The 24,975-nt window shown below is 38.9% G+C and overlaps 1 protein-coding gene across 1 annotated transcript; it reads left to right on the forward strand.

The window, feature by feature from the left end:
* Positions 1–236: 236 nt before the first annotated feature.
* LOC125686927 (uncharacterized) lies at positions 237–24,521 on the forward strand. The gene is made up of 8 exons (XM_048931526.1): positions 237–712; positions 4,054–4,218; positions 6,063–6,185; positions 8,150–8,197; positions 10,480–10,577; positions 12,216–12,308; positions 18,477–18,641; positions 24,240–24,521. The coding sequence occupies exons 2-8, from the start codon at positions 4,062–4,064 to the stop codon at positions 24,270–24,272; spliced, it is 717 nt and encodes a 238-aa protein (XP_048787483.1). The 5' UTR covers positions 237–712; positions 4,054–4,061; the 3' UTR covers positions 24,273–24,521.
* Positions 24,522–24,975: the final 454 nt, after the last annotated feature.

The following is a 24,975-nucleotide window of genomic DNA, read 5'->3' on the forward strand; positions in this document are numbered from 1 at the left end:
ATGGATAAAAAGGACTGTCTGACAGAAGTAAATAAATAAAGTCAACTGAACGTAGCAGACTGTGACAGAGCTAAACCTCTCATGATAAAAAATCATTTGAGCTTTATAGGCAGATCAATACAGCCCATCCACTTTAAACAAGTTCACACTCATACCAGAAGCAAAGTATTGCAATTACAGTAGACTGCAAATCACTTTTTAATATCTGGGTAAATATTTGAGCAATTAACTTGCTTCAAGCTTCCTGCAACTGAGGCTTCAGTCTTACTTGCAGAAAGAGAGCATTGCCAGAAACCCAGAACTTGCCCTTGGATCAACCTTTGAAGGAAAAGACGGTAGCAACAATACCAGTGACATACAATGTTTGAGTAATAATTCTGGGGTTATTCAGACTCTATGCAGAAATGCGGGTTAAGAAACTGCATGAATTTCCAGGGGAAGACATTTTCTACAGCACTTTGAGGAAATAAAATGTAAGAAAATTGCATTTACCGTTTCGGACATTCCTAGAATTGTGAGAGTCGTAAGAATATTGATGTAAGCGAGTGGGTATGAAGATCAAAAAGAATAGATCCACGTCAGGCTTTTCTTTTACTCTGAGGTTTGGCTCCCTTCCATGTTTTCATGAAATAAATTGGCTGTTGCAAAGCAGCTGGTAGCGTTCTGCCGAGTGGAAGTATCCCAGCAGAGGGACGGAAGCAGGCACAATAAGGTAAGCAAGAGTGAAAGTCTTTACAGCAGGGTTCTGAATGGGTTTCAAGGTTTCAGATTAAGACTTTATTTGCCATACTGCTTGCTTATAATCTAACAAATACTGATTTATCTGTTCACTTTAAACTTCTCTTCCAAAGCCTCTTCTGCAACCTGTTTTACATCTCGTCTGTATGTTTCTATATCTATTTTAGAGTCCCTAGATTTTGTAAAAACTAGTTGATGTGATAGTAATTGCATCCCCAGTACTTATTAACCATAGATTGGCATAAGAGCCTTTTAATTTTTTTTTAACTTCTAAATTGTTAAATTGTAAGAAACTTTGAGAAGTTACTTATGTTATTTGAAAGCAGGGCTGTCAGCTGCAGCCGAACACAATAAAAACAGATCTCATCTAATGGTCCCAGGGAGTGCTTGCTGTGAGTGTATCAGTATAGAATTAGATAATATTTGGATCATTCTACTGCGTGAATGGACTCCAAGTTTTTTAAGTTCTGTTTATATGTACTGAGATGTGCCTGGGATAAGTGGAACAGTGAACGATGCCTAAGAACAAAAGAGATTACTAAAGAGGCAGGAAGTTTTACAGATTATATACTATTTTATATAAAACGGATGTTCTTTACTGCCTTCATGCAAATGCATTGACTTGTACGTAGCAGGAAAAAGATTCAAACCCCCTGTGCTTTCAGGGTGACCTTGCTGCCACTGACCACCAGTTTGCTTAAGTATAGCTGATTCCAGCAGCTTGAAGAGCCAAGGATCGAGTTTTCTGCTTCCCTTCCAGTTAGTGTGGATGTGAAACAAAATGAAAGAGACCACTGTCTCCAAAACAAATGGTGTCTGACCTGTTCTGCAGCCAAGAACATGCACCTCCTCTTTCTAGCCCTCCTCAAGCAGTGTATACCACACAGAAGTGGAAAATTAGTGAACTGAAGAAATGGGCATGAAAAGACATTGCAACAACAACAAAAACACATAACAGAAACAACTATGAATAAAAATGTGGGAGTAGGTGGCATGTATGTAAGTACATGGTGGAAGAGGAAAGGATTATTAGAATGAGAGCGTCTTTATTTCGCACACTGCTGTGGGTTGCATGTGGAAATTGAAGCTGTGGAAGCTTGTGTCTTTTTAAATCATTGTAGAGAGTTTCATTTATCCTACAGTGCCAGCAGAACTAAGATCTAACACAAACTTTTACAATTTCTCATTTTTAAATGTCTGCCGATCAAAATAACCAAAAATAACTGAATTGGAGTACAGTCCTTCAGAACTTGAATATACCCATTGTTCTGAGCAGAAAGTTTTCTAAGAATCATTCCTCTGTGCTCCCCAGGAGTTCTTTGGGGTCCTAGCTTGGATTGTCTTTGTCTTCTCACGGAGGTGATGGCTATAAATAATTCAGATGAAACACTCTTTGTGTCTCGGCGGTTAGCAAGGTGTCACTTTAGCTCTTCATAAAATTAATTTCCACTTCAATAAGCATTTAGGCCCATCTGAAAATAAGTTGCAATTAATAACTGCAGTCTATGAAGTCCAGAGTCAATGGAATCGTAAGATACTTCACTGGCTGTTTCACTAGTCGTAAAAATCAGGACTTTGAATCTTCCTGACTTCTGATCGAGTGCAGTCAAACTTATACTTTCATTAGAAATGTTCAAAGAGGGATCAAATGCCTGTTTTTGAGCATCCCTAGTTCTAACTAGGTCTTGATGCTTTGTAGGGGCTGAACTCCTCGCACAGCAATGCCTCTGACTATCCACAAGCTGGTATTATTTCCCAGATGCTCTGCAGAGCTTGGCGCAGGAGGTTGCGGAGGTCAGGTTCTGTTAAGATTTCGCAAATGGTCTTCTTTATTTGTTTAGCTTACTTCAGTGATGAAGCAGTTACAGAAAGATGAAGAAGACCTTGCCTTTACTTTCTACCCCGGCTATTTTTTACCAGACATTTGAAAAATGAGAAAATTCAGTAAGTAGGAAAAAAAAATATTTTCCTACTAGAGATATTTCACTTTTCCATAGGCTAACTCAGTGTTCGTTTTTAACTGAGCCAAAAAGTAAAAAAGAACTTTAGTTAGCTTTGTGTAATTTACTAGTTGGAGAAGTGAAGTGAAAGAAGTCCTTCATTTTTACCATTTCCCATAAATAACAAAATGTGAAATATTGCACCAAAGAAATAAATCAAACTAGAATACAGAACTCACCTCCCTAAACGATTTCATAAATTATTTCTGTCCTGCCACAGCCACAGGCTGTCTGGCCTAGCTGATATTCAGTTACTCTGTGCAAAGCTAAAATTATGGGGCTGAAGTTATCCTTGCCGTCACTTAGATCATTTTCCCAGGGTACCATAAATAACTGAAGCCAGGTGTCTTCTGTGACGTGCATTTTGCCATAAGTAGTGGTCACAAACTGTTGATTTCAGAAAACTACCTAGATGTGAGAAGCCCAGCCTCCCTTTTTTCCAACTGAACTATTATCCTTGGCTTTTCTGAAGTGCAGTGATTCAAGCTAACAGCCTACTAGCTGGCTGGGCGGTTCACTCATCAGTATATTTCCCCTTCTTAGATGCTAGCCTTTCCTCAGGATACCTACCTGAGGTAATCCATTTATTCATCTGTCATTCAAAAAGAGAGACGCGTTGTTTTAGTAAATGTAATCACAAGTGCAACATCATTTGAAAGATGCAGAATACACTGAGGTCAAATGAATATATTGTGGATGAATCACTAATTATCTGAGTTATACGAATGGTTTGAGGTTGAATTTTTTCTTGCAGCTGCTTGTTGTAGTCATGAATGAATTATTCTAATATGCTGCTCAAGTTTACAAACTCCAGTTCTCCTTCTTGACTCTCCGTCTAAGATTACAAAATAGCTGCTTGTCTTTACTGAAATTTAGGCTATAGCATGTTCAAGTTAGCATCCTAAACTATCATTTATGAATACTTTGAAAATGATCTAAAACCAAGGTATTTCTGAGGGACAGAAAGTGTGTGATTTTTCAGTCCAGCCACTGAACTGCAATAAGATTGCTATGGGTGAAAAGTGTAAATTTAAAAAAATGAGATAACATAAACTAGTCATATTCTGTCTAGGGGTAAGTTTTTTTTCAATACATTCCTTTAACACGACTTTATGTATACATCTTAGTAGAAATTCAGATATATCCAACTGAATTACTGCCATTGGAAACACTATTCTTGCTTTTTAAGACACAAGCCTGAGTCATCCAGGCTATCATGTTTATTGGATTTATCCTGATTGCCTTGAATGTCACGTATTGAAATGTTACCATTTTCAAACTTGTTTCTCAACTGAAATACGAACTTATACTTCAGGACTAGGAATGAGAGACAACTCAGGTTACCAGAGCTTCTCAACGAATTGCAAAATGGTGCTCCGCTCAGGCCGTGAGAAGCCATACAGAGTGCCTACTTGTGGAAGGCGAAGAGTGAGAGGGACATTTCCGGTGAGCGCCAGATCAGCAGCTGCTGAAAACTCAGGTAACTTCTCCTTTTGCGTGAAAGGTGTGTTTGTAATCTTGGGATGCCAATCCAAGGTAGAATTCAACTAAATCAAGTATCAAAAGCAGCTCAAAATTGAAAATACATGAAGGAATAGCAAAGCGAAACCTGGCTTTAAAAAAAAATGAGCACTCCTCAAAGGAGTGACGTTAATTTTTTCATATGACCAAATGCATTATGGTGATTTCTAAAGTACATCTGTAACTCCCTAGAAGAGACTGAATGTCATAGCAGGCCTGCCAACTGTTCTGAGTACTGTACTAGTTCTTAGAGTGCATCAGAATTCTTAAAATGTAAGAGCTATAATGCACCATCACAGGTCTTTCTGAAAGTGTTGCTCTGCTGATTTCTTTTGAGAAAAACCCTTGCTTTTTCTGGAGGCCTTGTAGTTCAAGTTGTCAAACCAGTGAAGAAAAGGCCTTTGCCCATGTATGTGCCTAAGGTCCAGCATAGGATGTGTCAGAGTTGCAGTGCAGGAGGGTCAGAGTGCACATCTCTTGTCATTTTGGTTCATTTTTTTCAAGAACATGTTGTTGCTGTTCAGCAGAAACAGGGACAACTTCTCAAAGACAGTTCTTTTTTCTTTTTTCTTTTTTTTCTTCTTTTTTAACAAAATTTCAGCTGAAAAGCAGGTATTTCCGGGGAACTGTACCAACTTAAAAGGACTAATAAAAGTTTGCAGTGAGGTCAAGCATTCCCAGAGCATTATGTCATAGCCAACGCATTTTCAGTATCCTGTTGCTTCACTTGTCTAAGTTTTGCAGCTCAGGAAGGACAATTCACTTTACAACAGTTGTTTACTATAGAGATCTATGTTGTTACCAAAACTTCCTCAGCTCTGTACTGAATTGGAAAGTAGCAAACCTGGCCCAGGAAGAAATACTCAGTCTAGTAAAATCTAAATTGTGCCTTACAGTGTTAATCTGTAGATGCTGCACACTTATATTTAGTTGTGGGGAAAAACAGCTTCTCTGCCTAAGAACTTTTACCTATAAATACCTTTGCTGTCATGGTATATTTCTCTTTTCAGTAAGAGATGCCAGGTACTCCGAACAACCTCCTCTCCTGCCCATCCAAGCCTCCAGCCACCCCTCCAAAAAAAATGGCTGCTAATTTAGGTAGCCATATGCGCCCTAAAACACTTGTTTGTATGCAGATCCGATTTTCAAAGTGGAAAACTGGGGAACAGGGAGGTACATACTTACAACAGGAAGGAAACTAGTCCAGGAATAACACGCTGCAGAATCATTTCCCTCACTTCACCTTTACCTTTGTTCAGATTAAATTTACACCTTAACAGTGTGCTGTCTACATGTGTAGGCCCCCACACAGGGTGTTACTTTGTTTTGCCTTCCCACACCAATTGCTACTTTAGACCCCCTCTTTCTCTGTGCGTGTGTGAAAATTCCTCCTGTCCTTCTCAGCATTTTCCAACACAGCTATCTGCAGGTTGTCCACAACTCCAACCTCCAGGTTTACAGCATCCTTTCGAGTAGGAAGACATTTTTGCAAGCTCAAGTTTCTGCACAAATGGGGTAACTCTCCAGAAAGCTCAGCTTAAATCTCATGTTCTCACTGGGATACATTGCAAGCAAATAAATCCTTGCTTTCCTTCTTGGCCACAGCAACCAAGCCCCTTAAAAAGCAGCTTAAGCTAACTATAATTATATGTTGCCCATACTATTCTAATGTACATGTAGTTTATGTAAAATTTACACTGATTATCAAGCAAAAATAGCTATAAAATACACCTTATACTTTATTAGGTAATTGTATCATTTTTCTCTTATCAGTACAATTAATTACAACTCATTTATGATTAGAGCTTCAACTGCGGAGAACACTGAGGTGCTATATACAGACTGAAGATTCAAAAACTGTGCATTTCAACTTAGATGAATGTGGTCGTCATGAAATATCAACCATGGATTCACAACACCCTGCAGGTAGTGTGCCTTTTGGACCAAGAGTCGTGAACTGTTTGTGTAGCATCACAAGAAGCTGCTGAACGCACTTTTATACAGTCTGTTCATGAGCCAGTACAGATGACATTTTATTGCATTGTTACGAATATTGATAGTGATATATGAAAACATTCATTGCAGTTTAAAATAGGTAAGTATAATACATACTGTTAAGTATGTAAGTATACATAATAATTTCTCAAAAAAGATTATTTTGTTCACTCCATCTAACTTATTGGGAAATCTACATTTTTGGCTGTCAATCATAGAATGGCTTGGATATGAAGGGACTTTGAAGACCGTCCAGTTCCACCCACTACATCAGGGTCACATCCAGACTGATCTTAAATGCCTCCAGGGATGTGGCACCCACAGCTTCTCTGGGCAGCCTGTGCCAGTGCCTCACCACCTTCTGAGTAAAGAATTTCTGCCTAATGTCTAATCTAAATCTCTTTTAAAAGCATTCCCCTTTGTCCTGTTACTATCAAAGTGTTTAAAAAGTCAAGCACCCTCCTGTTTGTAAGCTCTCTTTGAGTACATGAAGGCCATTACAAGGTCTCCCCAGAGCCTTCTCCAGGCTGAAAAAGCCCAGTTGCTTCAGCTCTTCTTTGTACAAGCAATGCTCCAGCCCTCTGATCATCTTCATGGCATCCTCTGGACCCTCTCCAGGAGCTCCATGTCTTCTCCGGTATTGGTTTCAGTATTTCAGGGAGGATATTGAACAGGCAGAGCAGAGAAGGACAGTCACCTCTCTGACTGTTGACCATCCCTCTTTTGATGCAACATAGCATACAGCTGGCTTTCCAGGCCAGAGGTGCAAACTGTTAACTCATGCCAAGTTTCTTGTCCACCAGAACCTCAAAGCCCTTTTCTACAGGGCTGTTCTCAATGAGCTCTTCTCCCAGTCTGTGCACCAATCTGGGACTGCCCCAATGCAAGTGCAGCACCTTGCAAAGAAAACATTCAGAGACAAGGGCAAAATTAAGAAAACCAGAGACATTCTGGAATTTGTAGAATTATTCCATTTTTCATGTAAACCTTCTTTTATCTCAGGCAGGTCTTTTCTAATTGATCCCAAAATGGTACACAGAACCACAGAAGTGGTTCTTAGGGTTTGTTTGGGGTATTTGTTCGTTGGTAAGAGGCAAGTAACAACAAATGCAATTATCCTAGAATTATTTGTTTCCCAAAGATGAGATAATAGAGATAATAAACTAGGCAGATTTCTTATGAAAGTACAGTAAGAAGTGTAAGATCTGTGAGTATGCTCATGGTGTTAGAATCCTGTTGTAGAAGATACTGCTGTTGTCCAAGAAAAAAAAAAAAAAAAGAAACAACAGAAAAGAGGAAATTCTATGTGATACATTTATATGTGTAAACACAAGTACCACAAACATACACTCATGATAATATCATCAAGATAGCACCATATAAGGAGCCAACTCCTTGTTATACTCTTATCTGTGGCTTTGAGCTGAGTAGGTAGTGCTTTCACCAAAGCACAGCCTACATAGTGCACGCTGATGCAAGAAATGCTGCAACACCCATTCCATGGCTGCCTGCTACTTCTCAGTCTTACTCACTTTGTGTCAGGAGTCTCACATCTACTGCTCAAAGACCCTAGGGATTTCTACTTGATATCGTTTCATCACTGGCCTCCATTTTGTCAAGTGTATTCTCTTTTGTAGAAGACATCCAGTCAGTATATTTATTAGACTCAGAGCACATGAGAATTCAGGCTGTATGTGCACAGGTGTACAGGTACAACCATCCAGTCCTAGTGGCACCACGTGAATTCAGAAACCTGCAAGAAATGAAGTCTGATGTCTACTGCAGCTCCAAAGCATTTCTCCATTTCTCAGACTATACACTCAAGCAATTCTTCAAATAATTATGTTTTTAAGTTTGAAGGATGGTTCTGTCTAATTCCAAATCTTTTGTTTTAGATACAGCATGGTTAAGCCTGTTCACAAGCAAGGAGCCAGCAGTTAGAGGTAAGACTTGAATGACTCATGTGGGAGGAAAATGTTTCATTCTCTTTGTTAGGGACTGATTTAAAATGAGTTTGTAATGTTTTTAAGACATCATATCAGAAGCCATATATTAAACCAGATGTTCATTTAGGTCAGGCTACTGGACAATCTTAAAAGCCACAAAACTTGCCATAGCAAGTTATGAATAAGGGCTTAAACAGAAGACAAATGTCTTTGCACAAGGAAATAGAATGCACTCACTCTTGAATCAATATTTTTAAAAGAAAAACATGTGCTATATTGCTGGCATTTGAGTCTCAGCTAGCAAAAACCTGTTGTAACAGGAAAGGGAAAATAAAAAGTGTATGAAGAAAGAGAAGACATATTTTTGGAACCTCCCCATTGTAAGCATAACAGATGAGTGGTACACTGAAGGATATATTAGTTCCAGTATTCCAATAAAAGATTAATTTATTTCAGTTTCAATTACAAAGAACTGCTGTGATCCAGGATTGCACCTTGACCAGTGGTCAAGTGGAGGTTTCTAGGGAAGACTATAAAATACTGACCCATCCATTCAGTACTTGCCTAAATCCCAACAATTTTCATTTCAGGGATACCCCAAGCAAGAAATGGCACCTTGTATTTCATCAATTACAAGGCATTCAATTTAGCACGAGTTTGTAAAAGTATCCCCTAAGACTCTGGTTTTAGAAATCAGAGAAGACAAACAGCTCAACCACAGCCCAACAGAGAGTGGAAGCAGCATGTACAAAATCATGGAAAACTTCCTTACTTTGGCTAGCAGCAGCCATCTATCCAATAGCCCATTTGTCACGTTTATCAGACGTGATTTAGACAGTTCATCTCCCTTCAGTCAGAACACAGATATGACTTGGGTATGAAATATCTCTTGCCAGCTCATGTGCCACCTATATGCTACAGCTCATGTTGGACAACTGGCTGAGGTGGTCTGAACTGGTGAATCTGCAAGTAGTGAAGCGGGAAGACTTTCAGATGTTACATTCATCAAATGTATTTACAAATACGCAAACCGAGCACAATGTGCTGAAGTGCAACTCAAATTTTATCAAGGATTTTTATGCCCTTTCAATGCTGTTACTGGTTCAGACAAAATTCCTTCAGAAGACTTCTACAGAAGCTTTATAGCTAGGGTAAGAAAGGCTAGCTAAAATAATATGTAGGATTAGGGAACATAAAATAGGTCCAGTGGAATTAGTGTGTTCTGCTGATTCAGAATAACCTTCAAAGGCTGAAAAATATCCTCAGTGACACGAAAAAAAACACAACTCTTTAACTGCAGCTGTTAAAGCTGTTAATTACTAACCTCTGCAACTCTGTATGCTCTGTATTCATTTGCTGTGGTGATGGACATGTAGTTTTTTTTCTCTGATTTGAACACCTTTCATATGATTAATTTATGAAAAAATTATCCCTGATACAAAAAAGGTCTCAAAAAATAAGTTATTTAGGTTTGGTTTGGTTTTTCGTGTTTTTTCTTTTTGTTTGTTTTTTATTTTTTTTTTTGTCATAAACAGCACACTAGAAATCTTTTCAAAAGCACAAGTAGTGTTATTTTAAATAAATCTTCAAGGCAGATATTTATGGTAGGTAATGCTATTTGCTAGCTAATGCTTTTGTGTCACATAATAGTTGACAAAAAGTAGCCTTATTTTTTGTTTTTCTGGATCTGGAACTTTGAACCATCCAAAGGCAGTGTTTGTTTTATCAGACTGAAAATTATCCCATGTTGTATACACTTATTTCATGCAGCTGAGAAAACAATGTTTTCAGAAAGGAATTGTATCCAGTGCACCCACTGACAGAGGAAAGATTTTAACCAACAAAGTACCCACCAAATAAAACAGAAAAATCCAGTATTTTCTGTAGGGGCGTGTGCATGGTCAGGTGTATTATATAAACCAGTATCCTGTATACCTGTAATAATATTATATACCCATTAACAACCATAATAATGTGAATGTGCCTTCACAGTTGATGAGTTTATATATATAAGCGTACTTATACTCACATACATCTGATACTCCATATATCATTTTTTTATCCATATTCAATTTTTTTCGGAGAGAAATTAAGTTTAAATTGTCATGAAGTCATAGACTTTAAATACTTTTCAGAGGAAAGACTTATTGAGTGATTGTATTTGTTTTTCTTCCTGTCCCTATCAGTGTAAAGCCAATCTGAATATTGTCTGCTTTACTGCTTTCATCTGTGCTTCATTTTATGAAGTGATGCACATGTTATTGCAATTCTTCTTCTAGGAAAACCAAACTCTAAAAACGTGGTGGTCCTCATGCAGCGATTAAAGTGTAATGAATTTGTGCTGTTGAGCAAGGGTGAAAATCAACTCTGCCTGAAGGTAAGAAGTAGTTTAATTAGTAACTTTTAAGTGCTCTTTCCCTCTATAGAACAATTTCTCCCACAGTCCTTTTTGAATTGGTTTTCCTTTCCTTATCACTTTCCACCCTGCATAATTTGACTGCCTCCCTCTCTGCTATCCAGACAAATATTTAAAATAGATTATTGCAAAAATAATTGGGCTTGGGATATTGCAATGAAACAAGGTGAGTTTAAGAGGGGAATTATTTTCTCCTTATCAGCCTGATTTACAAGAATCTGTTGTCAGAGCATTCCCATTTTCTTCAGTCTTTGTGGTTTATTTATAGTGGGAAGAGCAGTCAAGGTCAGATTTCCCTGTGGTATGCTCAGGTTACAAACCTCACTATCTGTCTGAGGAAGAATTTCATGTAAGAATTTAACCTTTACGGCAGGGGAAAGATCTGAACTCTGTTTCCCCAAGTTATACCAAGATAAGGAATGATCATAGAATCATAGAATGGCCTGGGTTGAAAAGGACCATCTGGTTTCAACCCCCTGCTATGTGCAGGGTCACCAACCACCAGACCAGGCTGCTCTGAGCCGCATCCAGCCTGGCCTTGAATGCCTCCAGGGATGGGGCATCCACAGCCTCCTTAGGCAACCTGTTCCAGTGCGTCACCACCCTCTGTGTGAAAAACTTCCTCCTACTATCTAACCTAAACCTCCCCTGTCTCACTATCCACCTTTGTAAACAGACATACCCTCTCCTGTCTATATGCTCCCTTCAAATTTTGGAAGGCCACAGTGAGGTCTCCCCAGACCTTTGTTCTCTAAGCTGAACAAGCCCAGTTCCCCCAACATTTCTTCATAGGAGAGGTGCTCCAGCCCTCTAAATGTCTTTTTCTGAATAAATTTTCTGTGTTTTTCTTTTCTTTTTTTCATTTCAGGACTTTCCAGAAAATGGAAATTTTTTTGGAAATATGCTTTATAAGATACATTAATCATGTTTACAGCATATTACCACACTGGAATTTTTTTTTTTACTTTCCTTGGAAGAGTAATTATTTTTTAAGATCTTTTCTGTTTCAGAGATAATTTTTCATAAATTAATGATATGAAAGGTGTTCCACCAAATCAGAGAAAGAACTGAGTGTTGAGTGCTAATAGACTTTACTGCTCCAACTCCTGTTTCAAAAGTATGGAATAATAGCAGATTACATCTCTTAGTGTGACTAAGAGCAGCTCTTAACCAAAAATGGCATAAGATGTCCTTGCTATCCCCCAAGCATGTAAAAGCCTTGGAAAGATCGCTGACTATTCTGTTTCCAACGGAATGTGAATAATTCTTTGTTTTTGACAGGAAATCTTGTGAGGATGACAGTGCTCCTTATCTGCAATTATTTCTTTTGTATTCGGTTATGGCATGCTGCAATCTCAGCTGCATTGCAAAATAGAATCTTGGCATTGAACAGTTTGTAGGATTTTCTTTTGATGTTTGTTTCCAACCCAATTCATAATATATTTGAGAACTTAAAAACTTATTCATCTCAGATAACTGAAGTTTAAGTACAAGTGAGCTTTGGGGGGAAAAAAAAAATTAGAATTAATACAGCGTTTTGTGCATTAGAAGTGAAAAATGTGGAGGCAAAATTACCAATTTCCATGGTTGTAAACACAGGTTTTAAAGGGATGCTGTTCCGAGCCAGATCACACTTCAGTGGAAAAAAGCAACAGGAAAACGTGCAAGAAGAGAGGTCTTGACTTCAAAAAGGTATATAATTATGATCAATTAATAAAAACGTATGTATGAGAGAGAACATATGCAAACATAGATGTAAAAAAAAAAAAATTTAAAAAAAGGCAGCTAAGTACATTTCTTTTGTTACCCATGAAATGAACGTTTATTATTTTTAGCATTTTCCTCAGGAAAAAGACAATGTGAACAACTTCTCCAGTTGGCTTGTGTGCACAATATGTTATTGAATCTACAGCCAAATATCTGAGTTTTAATAACAACATGAATGACAAAAACATGATTTTTGTATTATTGTGCTTCTCTAAAATGTAGGGAGATGTACAAGAAATCATGCTGCATGAAAATCACTTTGCAAGGTCTAGAAAATCCTGACGAGTGCATTAGCAGATTGAGAAAGTTCGAATTGTAAGAATAATGATATTTTTAACAAAAACGAATCCCCATGTGTCAAAAGCTTACTGAGTTGATAAAAACACAAAATATGGATAATAATAATAAGAAGAAATAATCATAATAAATACAAAATATTTAATATAAATTAAAAATCAAAAATAAGCATCCCCCAGAGCACTTTCAGACTGAATTTTTTTGTCAGTGGATGACTATGGATCTGGAGTAACACACTGTGTATCTGATGTTATACAGGCAGCCAAGTCACTTATGTAGTGATGTATAAAATTCACAAATTTTGGTGACCAAAGTTTGATTTTGTCATTTCTGCTATAGATAGAAACAATAAAACATTTTAAGCATGGGAAGGATGATACTTTAGTTGTCCTTTAATATATTTTAAACAGATATTCTAATGCAGAGAAAATAAAGAGCTGTGAAAATGTTGAGAACAATTATTTTTCATTATATTCATATATATATTTCATTCATACGGCAGTGCTCCAGCTGACCGTTCAAAAGGATGAAAAGACAATATTTCCAATTTCAGTAAGGAAAATTAAAGCTAACAGGGATCAGATCGCTTTCACAATTTCATAATAACAAGACTGAAATACTGAACATCTAAAATTCACAGCCTAAAATTTATATCATTTCTGATATTTCTCCAAAGTCAGAAAGGAATTCTGGCAACTTGAGATTACAGTTAGTTTCTTGTTGAAGTCATTCTGAAATGATCTTTCAAAGGTAAAAGCTACACATCCATTGCCTCGTTTGTTTGCATAATTAGTTAACTGAGCTCTAGCAAAAAAACAATTCGGTCCTTCAGTTTACTTTTCTCCTGAGGTTCCTACCAGAAACATTCCTTGGTTCTACACAAAAGCAGAAAACATCAAGGCAGACAATATTTAAGACAAATTCTAGCCTCTTCCTTGCATGATATAACCTCTATCTTGAAAGCTTTTTTATAGAAGACATGCCTTTTCCTGTAGAGCTGATAGTAGAGAAAGAATTAAGAAATCATTCTAAGAACATATTTGTTACACAACTTACAAGGCAGCTAGCGAGTTGCCCATCACAGTTTGTGAATACCCTCAAGTAGGAAATTGTGTTACTTACATCAGAGAGGTGAGTAGCCTGCAGTTGGGTCACGCCCAAGAGGCAGAGCCATTGCCCTGCCTGAAATTCGAAATTCTTGTCAACCTTCTACAATGAGTGCCCTAAACAAGAAATATTTTCTGATACAGTGAATTAAGCCTCCATAGTGCACCAGGCTCAGAAGTGGTTGACTGAGCTACGTGCTACCACAACATGGTATTTTGTCTGCTAGTTTTCGGCAGTGCTAAAAGCTGGCATTTTGTTTATTACTGGAAAACTGCTGGTGCAATTACCAGAAATGTGAGAATCTGAAGCCTGCCATTACACCAGCAGAAAGATTTTCCCACTGTGCTGTAGATTTCCATTTCTGAAATCAAGGCTTGTGGAGTCACAGCTAACAATCAATATTCATTAAAAGATCTTTTATTATTTAGCCTGTTATCATAAGATAATAACAGTTTCTAACGGCAAATAATAGTTTGCAATGAAAGCTTAAAAATGATGAGGAGTGAAGTGGGCAGGTTACACAGACCACAACCAATGTGTATTACAATGCTATGCTGCTAATCGCAGAGAAGTTTGCACAGTACACATCGTTCTTCCCTCACAGAAGGCACACACTGGTGGTCATCCACCTGGAGCCGAGTCCCAGCATTGACTGGGCAGCAGTTATTCTAACCCAATAGTATAGTTTGCTTATCACAGTTACCCACATCATAAAGCAGATAAGTATGTAATGGGTTGTAGTAAGAGGTGTGGAGTATTATTTCCCTCCCTTCCACCACAGGAAAGGCTTCCAGGTACGCCCACATGACATGTTGACAACAATGGGATGCTTCCAGCCACTCATGTATTTCTCCTGCTGCTTAATATTGTCTGTTCCAGCCCAAGTAAGATTACATTTATAATCTCTGCCACTTGATGTAATGCATGCCTAGGGAAATGTTAGCCCCAGTCATTTCTTCTAAAGCAAAGGTTATGAAGTTGAAACAAGTCATTTAGCATTCACTGTTCACATTAATGTATTGATTTGACCTGAAGTGCTCAACTAGATTGTTACGTGTGATGCTTTTCTTATTCTTGCATTCTGTCTCACAAATCAACATTTTCCTCAGAAGTCTGGACCAGAATTATTCAGCCACATGGTGTCAGAGCTGTATCCTTATGGCACAGGCAGAAGAACAGTGAGCCTCTCAGCTCACTCTCAGTTTTTATTAAGCACTAGTAGTGCTCAGTCTTCCTTCAGTTTCATTCTTTTTTTTATTTCCTTCCTTGCTTGATACCCCTCCTAAATTCCTTCTTGCCTTGACATTCTTGCTTAAACAGTGACTGAAGTCAACAATTCTATCACTAGATTTGGCTCTTTCTCCTCAGGTTGTTCCCTGATGGGTTTATTAGGTTGTTACCGCTGGACAGCATTTTTCCAGAACTGAAGGGCTGCTCACACGGTTCCACTAAGACCTGACTAGTTTTTATTGTATGGTCTTCTATAATTCACTGAATAGCTAGGCAAAGCTAAGCAAGACAGAGTCAGAGGGCAGCTATGCAGTCATCAATAGCCTTACTGTGAGACTTACTCATGGTTCCAGTCAAATAGACTAAGATAGATAAAATACAGCACCAAACTGACAAGAAGTGAGGACAACAGAATTACTTTGGTTCAGAACTGTAGATTGCCAGTGATAATGCCATATTTACTGTGCCTAGCTGCTGGCTGGGGTCAATTTGTGGCTGTCCTTTTTGGCGCCTAGACAAAGTGGCCTGAACAAAATCACACCACTATCGAGCTCTTCTGCAAGAGGTATCCTACAGTCCAGTATAAGCAGTAGTCAAAGTGCATGCTATAACTGATGTCACCAAAGTGTTGTTCTCAAACCCTTGGATGGCAAGGTATAAGCCAGTTTGCTTCCATGTGGAGGGAAGTGCACAGCATCTGGAACTGACTGCTTAGGGTCAAAGTACAGCCCTACTGCTCTTCAGGACAGGACCAGCTGTGAGAAGATAAAGGCTGTGCTGGAGCAGCCGCTTGCATGATTCCATCACCAGTGGGATAGGGAGAGATGAGAAATACAGAAATAAGAAGACTTTTATGTCAAAATAAAGACAGTACAATGTGTGAAGGTTGGAAAAGCAATCAAACAAACAAACAACACTACGTGATGCAAAAACAATTACTCTCCCTTTCTCATAAACAGATCGGTCAAAGCAGAGACTGACAGCATAGAGAGCATCACCATTCTCTGAGCAACAGACACCTTGGAAGGCAAAACAGTCCCCTCAGTGTTACTGTCCTCTGCACGCCATTGCTGAGCATGAAGTCATATGAGCATGAAGTCAACCCCCCTTTGGTGGGTTGGGGCCAGCTGTCCTGGCTGCATTGCTCCCAGCCTCTTGTCCAGCCTGCTCCCTGGGGCTGGATTTGAGAAAAAGAAGTCTTCCTGATGCTGAGCAAGCACTGGGCCATCAACCTGTGTGTCATCAGCCCTGCTCCAGTCTCAACTCAAAGCATCGTATTTTTCTGAAATATTTCCCAAGGACAACGACTTCACTGAGGCAGCTGAGATGGCTGTTCTTATGATGACTAACGTTTCCTTGTTTCATGTGGGGCAAAATGTATGCTATAGTATGCCATATAGATACCATGATGGTGTATGGCGAGTTGCTCTGCTTCAGCTGTCCTTTTCAGCCACTTATCTTTTAACTCCTTCCTGCTTCAGAGAGCAGCAGTTAGACCCAACCTGGGCTTTTGTTAATTGTGCCTCATTTGAATCCTTTTGTGCTGATTTATTTTAAAACATTGATACTCCTCTCTCACACTGTTTCCTCTGAAACATTATTCACATACCTGGACAGATTTTCTTTAACCTGTTGAGTCACCACATGTTGGGCATATGCTGCTACTACAATAGCACTGTGACTTACCTGTGGGGCATGAGTAAGGTGTATTTTTTTCATGAAAGCAAACCTGCAGATTTATTTTTCCTCTAATGCAATGCCAAAGAAACAGATTTGTAACTGAAAACCACCTATTAATTTCCTAAATCGTACAAATGATCGTGCCTGCTGCAGCAGGAGCTGTTTTCTGGATGCAATATGAGGTAACCTCAGAAAGAACTGTTTGGAAGAAGTCTTTCTCTGGGTTTCGTCATCTGCCTTCCTAGCAGGCCATAATGGAATATTACCCAGTTCCTGCTTTCTTGCATAGAACGTAGTTGTAAATATTCCTCAATGTCATCAGAACTGTGGCATCTCGCACTCTTGACTCAGCACTTCCAGCAGTGGCTGCTCATGCACACAGCTGCTCTCTCCCACCCACAGATATCATCACCCAAACCATCTTCTGATGGTTTCCCCACCTGATTTTCCATCACCTCATGCAGCTAGGCAGGTATTGTTCCATCTCATTTGAGTGCCCCTTGCTATTCATCTTTGTAGGATGAATTTCTACACGGCACACACTAATTCCTCTCCTTGCTTCTTCTAGTTCTCTCTCTCTATTCTCCCCAGGGTCTTCTCTCTCCACCCTCTCTATGAATCCATCAGATTCTTTCATTAAATGTACAGTTCCATTTTACAGTTTTCATTCTCAAGTTACCAGAAGGTGTTTTTCTTAATGACAAATTTTCCTCAGCTTTCCTGTTTTTAAAACATAAATTTTGGCTTGAAGCTGCAAATACTGTGCTGTCAGTCTGGTTTATCAGGACAAGACTTTTTAGCTGCTTTCCATTGTAGCTTCATTAATACAGGAGGTGTATCCTCACGTTTCACTTTCTGTGCTCTACAGTAACCACAGGGCATATTCTTTCCTTTCTTGTCAGTTGGGCTGAAAAGGCACATTTCTCTTTTAAGGCAAGGAGCTTTTTGCTGGAATCTCCAGCATAGTTGGAACTGTTAACTACTCTTTCTCTGAGCCTTATCCCAAGCCTTTCTGATTTTTTTTTGGGCAGGCCTAGCATCTCCTCCGACTTTATCAGAGTTCTCATTGCTTATTTCAAAAGACTGATGGACTCCAGAGCTGATGAGTCTGGGGATTATCTCTTACCTTTCCTCTTTCCAGTGATGTCTTCTGGTAACATTTTTCATCCTCACCCAGGAGCACCTGGAGAGCTTATACACATTGAGTCTTACCAAGAGGCTGCTTGGACAATAGCTATTCCTTCTTAAGATGGATCTTAGAAGGAGATTTCTTGGAGACCTGAGATGTGTACAAATGGTACCTAATAAACCGGGTTTTATTAAGAGTAATAAACACTGTCATATTCAGATAATAACACAATAGGCAAGGGAAGCTGTCACTTGACATGTTGTTTCTACTGGCAGCTGACCTGGAAGGCCTGAGGTAAGGAAATGACCAGGAGAAAATCCTATACTATTCCAACAACTGGCACAGTGCAGAGCAAATCTGCACTGGTCTTTTTGGGAAGCAAAGGAATGCAATTGCAGTTCTGGAAGCACTCAGTCCTTTGAGGGAAGCAGGTATTGTTCTGTTTTCATTCCTTATAGAATCTAAACCATGATTAGATCTTCTAGGAAGATCTAGTAATATTTAAGATGAACACTGGAAAATAAATGTCACGGAGAAAACCATTCAATATACACCAAGATAGCAATATCCCTGAACTTTCATAACATACTGGACCATAAAGAAAAGCTTTATAAAATAACTTGTGTTCTTTGCACTGTGTATTCTCACAGCTGAAGGAAGATAATCACTTTTTCATCATGCATTCTGAAGGAGATTCGGTGAAGTTCCAGTGCTATGAAGACACAAATTACTTTCTGCACGTGAATGATCACTCACTTGACATACGCAAGCTGGATCATGATGACCCTGACGGGGAGAGAAACTTTGTCTTCAAGGTGACATATTTTTAGAAAAATCATTTTTTCTACCTTCGAATGGCCTGAGTGCCAATACTACTCCTATCACAATCTATACAGAGAGGGCAAGAGGTTCAGGTTAACTCATTTCTATTTTGCCTTATTTTTTACTTCTTTTTTTTGTTGTTGTTTCAATCACCATTTTGTATGAGTAACATCTTTTCTTTCTGTACTTACAATAGGAAGAGATAATGGCTAAATTTGAAAAACAGTAACTAATGCTTTCATATTGTACCTGCACAATTATGGACTTCTGAAGCTGAATTCTCCCTGAAGGGGAAAAGTACGTTGGGTATATTTCAAGGACAAGGGAAAAAGGTTCATGCACAGGCATGGAAAAGCATAGCTTTCCACAGTGTAAATATTCCACTTTAAAAAAATAGTTTTCTTATAAGCTTATCTGAACTTGCAGTGAACTTGCATTTAGAAGTCATTAAATGCATATGTATGTGTACTGACCAAGTAGCTGTGGGAAAGCTGAGGAAAGTGTCGCTCATCTCAAGGAGAGCAGGGGAGGAGGTCAGGGCTTGGCAGCTCAGAGAGTGCATGCACTCAGCCTAGCAGCACTGCAGCCTCAACTGGGCCTCAGGGGAAGTGCAGTCAGTGCTTGGCTGCAAATTTCATAATGACTAAATAAACTGGAAGTGAGTAAGCGAACTGAAAAAAAACACACACCACATCAGAGGAGCAGTTTTACAGCAAAGGGTCCTGTGAATCAGGGTTGGATTTGATAATCTTAAAGGTCTTTTGCAACCTTAACGATTCACAATTCTAGGAGGATGATGCCGCTCCTTAGAGCACATGCATTGCACTCTGCGAGGCACAAAACGCATTGAATAGAAGAGGAAACAAAACAAAGCTGTACACATTAGGTGTTAGAAGTCTGGTTCTCAGTTGCTGTGCATGCAGTCCCACTGCCATTTGGTGGCACTTTTCCTTAACACAATGCATTTGGGAACATATTTGTATGAATGCTAGGTGTCATACACCTGTGCAAGGAGCTGTGGCTTAGCTGCAGTGAAACAGTCCTGCCATGGCCGTTCACTGCCAGTGAATCCTAACATCAGCCAATCCAATTTGTGTGCATTACAACAAGGCAATATTATATTTATTTCAGTAACAGCAGTGTGGTGCTTCACTGCTGGACTACTATATTTGGAACAGCAAAAATCATTTTGTTGCTTCCTTTGCTGATAGAACAGAAGAGAGCTTCTGAGTATTCTACCTGTGAGCAGTACCTGTGGCTTCTAGATCTGTTAAGTGTTCACTGAAGTCAGGGGGTGGGAAACAAACAAAAACACAAGAACAGCCCAATCCCAACAACAATGACAATGAGAAAACCTACATAGTTAATGGAATATACTGATGATAGGTGAATGGTTGTCCTGGATGATCTTAGAGGTCTTTGTGATTTTATGACTCTGCGCTTCTACAATTCTATATTGACTACAGCAGATGTTACATAAGAAGTAAGTTATTTAGAATAATCTATTATGCTATACAAACAATAAATTAAATGGTGTATTAGGAGCAATAATTTGACTGAGACAGTCTGGTATTTGCCTATGGTAAGGATATCACCTTACTCAGTCACAACAGCTGATGAAATTGCTACAACACATCACAAAGCTTGCATGAAGCATACTGATAAAATACCTTTGCTGATGTCTGCAAAAAATGTGTTCAAACTCCATGAACACTGATTCTGTTCTGTAGTCAAAGCTTAAATTATGGCTGTAATGCAGAATGCTGCACTTCTACCATCTACCTTAAAAACAAGATTTTTAAAATACTTCAAATCCTTATTGGATATCAGCAGTGGTAGTTTTGTGAAGTTGTAGACTCAAGATATAAAGGCAAAATGTTATTTGACAATTTTTTTTCAGATAATAATAAATAAAGCTCTGTGATGAGAAATCAGATCAACACTTCATGGATATTCATCTTTCCCAGACTCTTACTTTGCACTTGCAAAACCTGTAAACTGACGTTTTCAGCTTCCAACTAATCTGAACAAGTAACAGACAAGGGAGAAAGCATTGATTACCTTTATTTAGACATAAATACAAAACTAATGCCAGTGAGTTCTTTTTAAAAATATAGCCTCCTTGCTTTACAGTGGGGGAAAAAAAACATATTTATCCAGTGTGTCTAACATTTGAATATGAAATATAATTACTATTTTGCAGTTTATTTTCAAAATGAGGCAGATATTCTTAAGCTTTTACTTTGCGGATATGATAATTATTAAAATACTAATATAAATATATTAGTTTTGCTTTTCTGCACTTCAAAAGCTGTGCCTAATAGAAAATAATGGGTTCTGTTTGAAGGAAAATAATTTAATACAAGTGTTCTTCACGTGTAGCTTCATGGGCCTCTGGTACTTTGACCATATTTGTGACCTGTTAGAATAAAATTTGTAAAAGAACATAACTTAATAATGTGATTCTCATGCTAGTTAATCCAAGGGAGAAGAAAAAAAGTATAAAGGAGTGGTGACCGCGCCTGCCTAGGATCTATGTGCTAATTAATCCAGAGACTGGATTTCTTTTGTCCTTGGAGAAGGGAACGGTCACTCACAGTAGAAAAACACTGAAGGTTGGCAGAAAGATCACTGCATTGAAGTCTGCTTAGGATCAACTGTTGTACATTAAAGCATGAGATTGTTTCCCAACATTGCTAGGCCTGAAATACATGGCTTCTATGCACTGTGTTACTACTTTCATTATGGACAACCGTGGATTATGAACTATATATCAAAATCAGAAATTGCTAGTCTAATGAATGTTTTTACAGTTGGAACAAAAGCTAATGACCTAGCTTGAGTGCGGTTACAACAGTACTAAAACTTGTAAATCCTGTAATTAATTCAAAACAACCATTTTCTATTAAAGGAACACTATCAAATACTACGTACGCTTCCATCTACTCTGTTAACTCTAATCAGTAGCACAATAAAGGAATAGACAAAGATTCTCTCTCCTCCTCTCTGACACGAAATCGCCAGCCCTCTAGTTGTTCTTGCTGGAAGTCACCCTTTTTCTTTGATGGGACGTGATGGCATCACCACTGCACAGAATCACAGAACCATATGGGTTGAAAGGGACCTCTTGGCGATCATCGCACTCACCTGCCTGCTAAAGCAGGTTCCCTACAGAACGTTGCACAGGGAAGCTTCCAGGTGGGTCTCGAATATATCCAGAGAGGGAGACTCCACAGCCTTGCCAGGCAGCTTGTCCCAGGGCTCTGTCCCCCTCGCAGTAAAGAAGTTCCTCCTCATAATGGTATGGCACTGCCTGTGTAGCAGTTTTTTTTACCAGTTGCCCCTTGTCCTGTTGCTGCCTTAGATTTCAACAGACACATTAGCATGGGGAGACTTACTGATATACGAACCTCACATTTCCCCACTGAGGTTGACAGAACACTGTTCTATATTCAGCATAGAGTTTAAGTACATCTTTTGAACTACAGTGTGAGCATCAATGGAGATTTTACAAAAAACTGCCTTCTTGGTTTTGTTTCCATTCATCCGTAGTTTGTTTAACCAAAGAACCCAGCACTGCTCACAGCCCCTCTGCCGGGAGCAGCTCAGGAGAGCCGGACTCCACAGCTCCGCTCCTCGGCGCTCCCGCCGCGCTGCAGGGGCTGTGCGCGGGCACGGTGGGCGGGCACGGTGGGCGGGCCCACAGGAATACACCGAGATCCGACGGTCTCTGGCACCATCTCGTGGTCTGCAGGAATGCAGTGGTAAACTTGTACCTAGATTGTGCATCAGCAAGCCAGAAAAAAGATCTCAGCCCCAGAAAGCCGAGAACATTCACCTTTTCTTCCCACAGCGGAACTAATTTCCATCTGATACAAGGCCTAGATCTTCTATCTGGAGTGACAGGAGAAGGCTGACAAGCATGTCAAAGGAAGAGTTTCTCTCTATTAGCATTTTCAAGGCCACATCAGGAACGCTATTCTCACTTTTGGGTTTCCCAGTACAAACTGGAGCAAAGATGAGAGACTCGGTGCATGCCCAGGGCAGGTGAGGCCTGGGGAGGAGAATCCTGGAGATGAGAAGGTTAAAAGTCTTCACCTGGAGGGGTTGTGGAAGGGACAGAAACAAACTTTTCCTTAGAGTGTACAACAAAAAGACCACAAGCAGTAGTCACGAGTAGTAGCAAGGGCCTTTCTGCCTGTGAATTACAAACATAATCTGAAAATCACAAGGATATGCATGTAGAATTTCAAGCAGTCTTTGTGAGCTTTCCAACATTTGACTGGACAAGGACACGTGCAGTCTGACCAAATACTGAAGGTAAACCTGCTTTGAGTGCGCAGCTTGGCAAGATGATCTCCAGGAGTTCCTTCCAATCTAAATTACATTATATCATGACTCTCAGGCAGCTTCCACGTGTTACAACTGACAGAATATTTACTCCAAACAGCAAAGCGTGCAGTGCAAACTATGCAAACATACCACATAGAAGAGCCACAGAAGAACCACATAAAAGCACATAAAATGAAATGAAATGCCTTGATTTCCTCCCAAGGCACAATGCATTCGTGACTGCAAGTGGACTTGAGCCTGAGGGGAGATAAATTCACTGGCAAAGCAGATTCCATCTTCAGGAAAACTCAAAACAAAACATGCACTTCTTTCAGAGCAGAAAGCTCTGTATGTAGAAGAAATGTTCATTTGGAAAATAAAAAGTAAAGCAATATATCCTGTCAGGGCAATTTAAAAGCTACTGCATTCTTCCTGATTATATGTGTTGTAGTTTTTCTTGTGATAATGTTCTTGATATTTGAAGGAACAGAAAAAACAGCAGGTATGTCCCACTGCACTGAAGTCTGGTCAGTTCTGCCAGGATTTCCTCCACTGCACTTTTTAAAAATAAAAAATAAGTTCAATTCTATTTAAAGTATCAGAATGTACATCAAAAATCCCATTATGATATAAGATCCAGTACACCTGGCTAAAAATGGTGCCTAGATTCCAGATGTTGTACAAATGACTATCACATCAATTACTTCTTGAAATAAACAGATTTCTCTTCTGCATATTGAAGATGTTATCCAAAAACATCACATTTTCTGCAGTGTTAAGGCTGTACCATTAGGTGGTAACAGGAAAAATGTCATTTTCACAGCTTTTCTGTAAAAATATTTACAAAGAAAAAGCAATAAGATGTTCAGTACTCTCGTCAAGTAGCCGTAGTGGTGGGTTTCAAGCCTAATTGGTCTCAAGGAAAGTACCTGAATTGACCAGCAGGTACTGATAAAAAAAACCTAAAACATTGCTGAATATGTCTTTGCTGTCAGTTTGTTGATAAAGGCATTCTAAGGTGTTTTACAGAGACTGAATGTGAGAAGTATATGGAAAAAAAAAGAGTCGAGGAAGTCTAGAAAATGGATTGAAACTGGAGAGAGAAGCATGGAGAAAGAGAACAGAGGAAGACAGAGTGACAGTATGGAATTAGAAACGTACTGAAAAATTCAAAATGGAGACAGGTTAGGTAAAAATGTGAAAATAAAAAGCACGGAAAGGGTAGTGTGACTCCATATGCAATTCCTTCCTCTTTCTAGAAATCTAACAAACAGAAGAGTTACCTACATTAACTGTGCCTAAAAATCTGTCTGCTGAGAAAAAGGACATCTTAAACTGGCTGGATCTGACCCCAAGCCATTTCTTCACAGCAAAGTACATTCTCAAATAAGGGCAAACCATGGTTTAAAGAAGTCACAAAGGTATGTTAAAACAATTTTACTTTAATTTTAACTGTAAGATTGAACTGACACAGAAATAAATACACATCATGTCTTCATTATAAACCATCTGGAAACCTAAGTGTCGGTGTATTTGGTGTCACACTGAAGTTTGTGTGCCTTGTCCTTCAGTCCTCAGACTTAATGGCAGGACAGGGTCAAGTATTTTTATGGGAAAATAGACAATATGACTACATCTTCTTTTGTCTTTTAGTCATCTCCAATTTCTAATTTCATGATTATGATTTTTTTCATTTATAGCCTAAGAATAATTTCAATGTATTTGTCTTTTTTTTTTTTTTTTCAGCTTCCATCTGGCAATGCCATGAGTTTAACAGCATCATTCAAAGTTAACTTTGAAACTGAATTTCAAAGGACAGGAATTTACCTCGAGCTATTGAAAGTTACTCACTAGCAATGTAACATCTATGGGAATCAAAGGGATCAGATGAGTTTTAAAGCCTGGCTTGTGTAAAATAGACATCTAGTTTCTAGTTGTTTAGTCCAGGACATTACTCCCTATGCTTTCTCTTAAGTCATGCAAAGAGTATCAAAG

This window comes from Lagopus muta, chromosome Z (assembly GCF_023343835.1).
Source record: "Lagopus muta isolate bLagMut1 chromosome Z, bLagMut1 primary, whole genome shotgun sequence".
NCBI lineage: Eukaryota > Metazoa > Chordata > Aves > Galliformes > Phasianidae > Lagopus > Lagopus muta.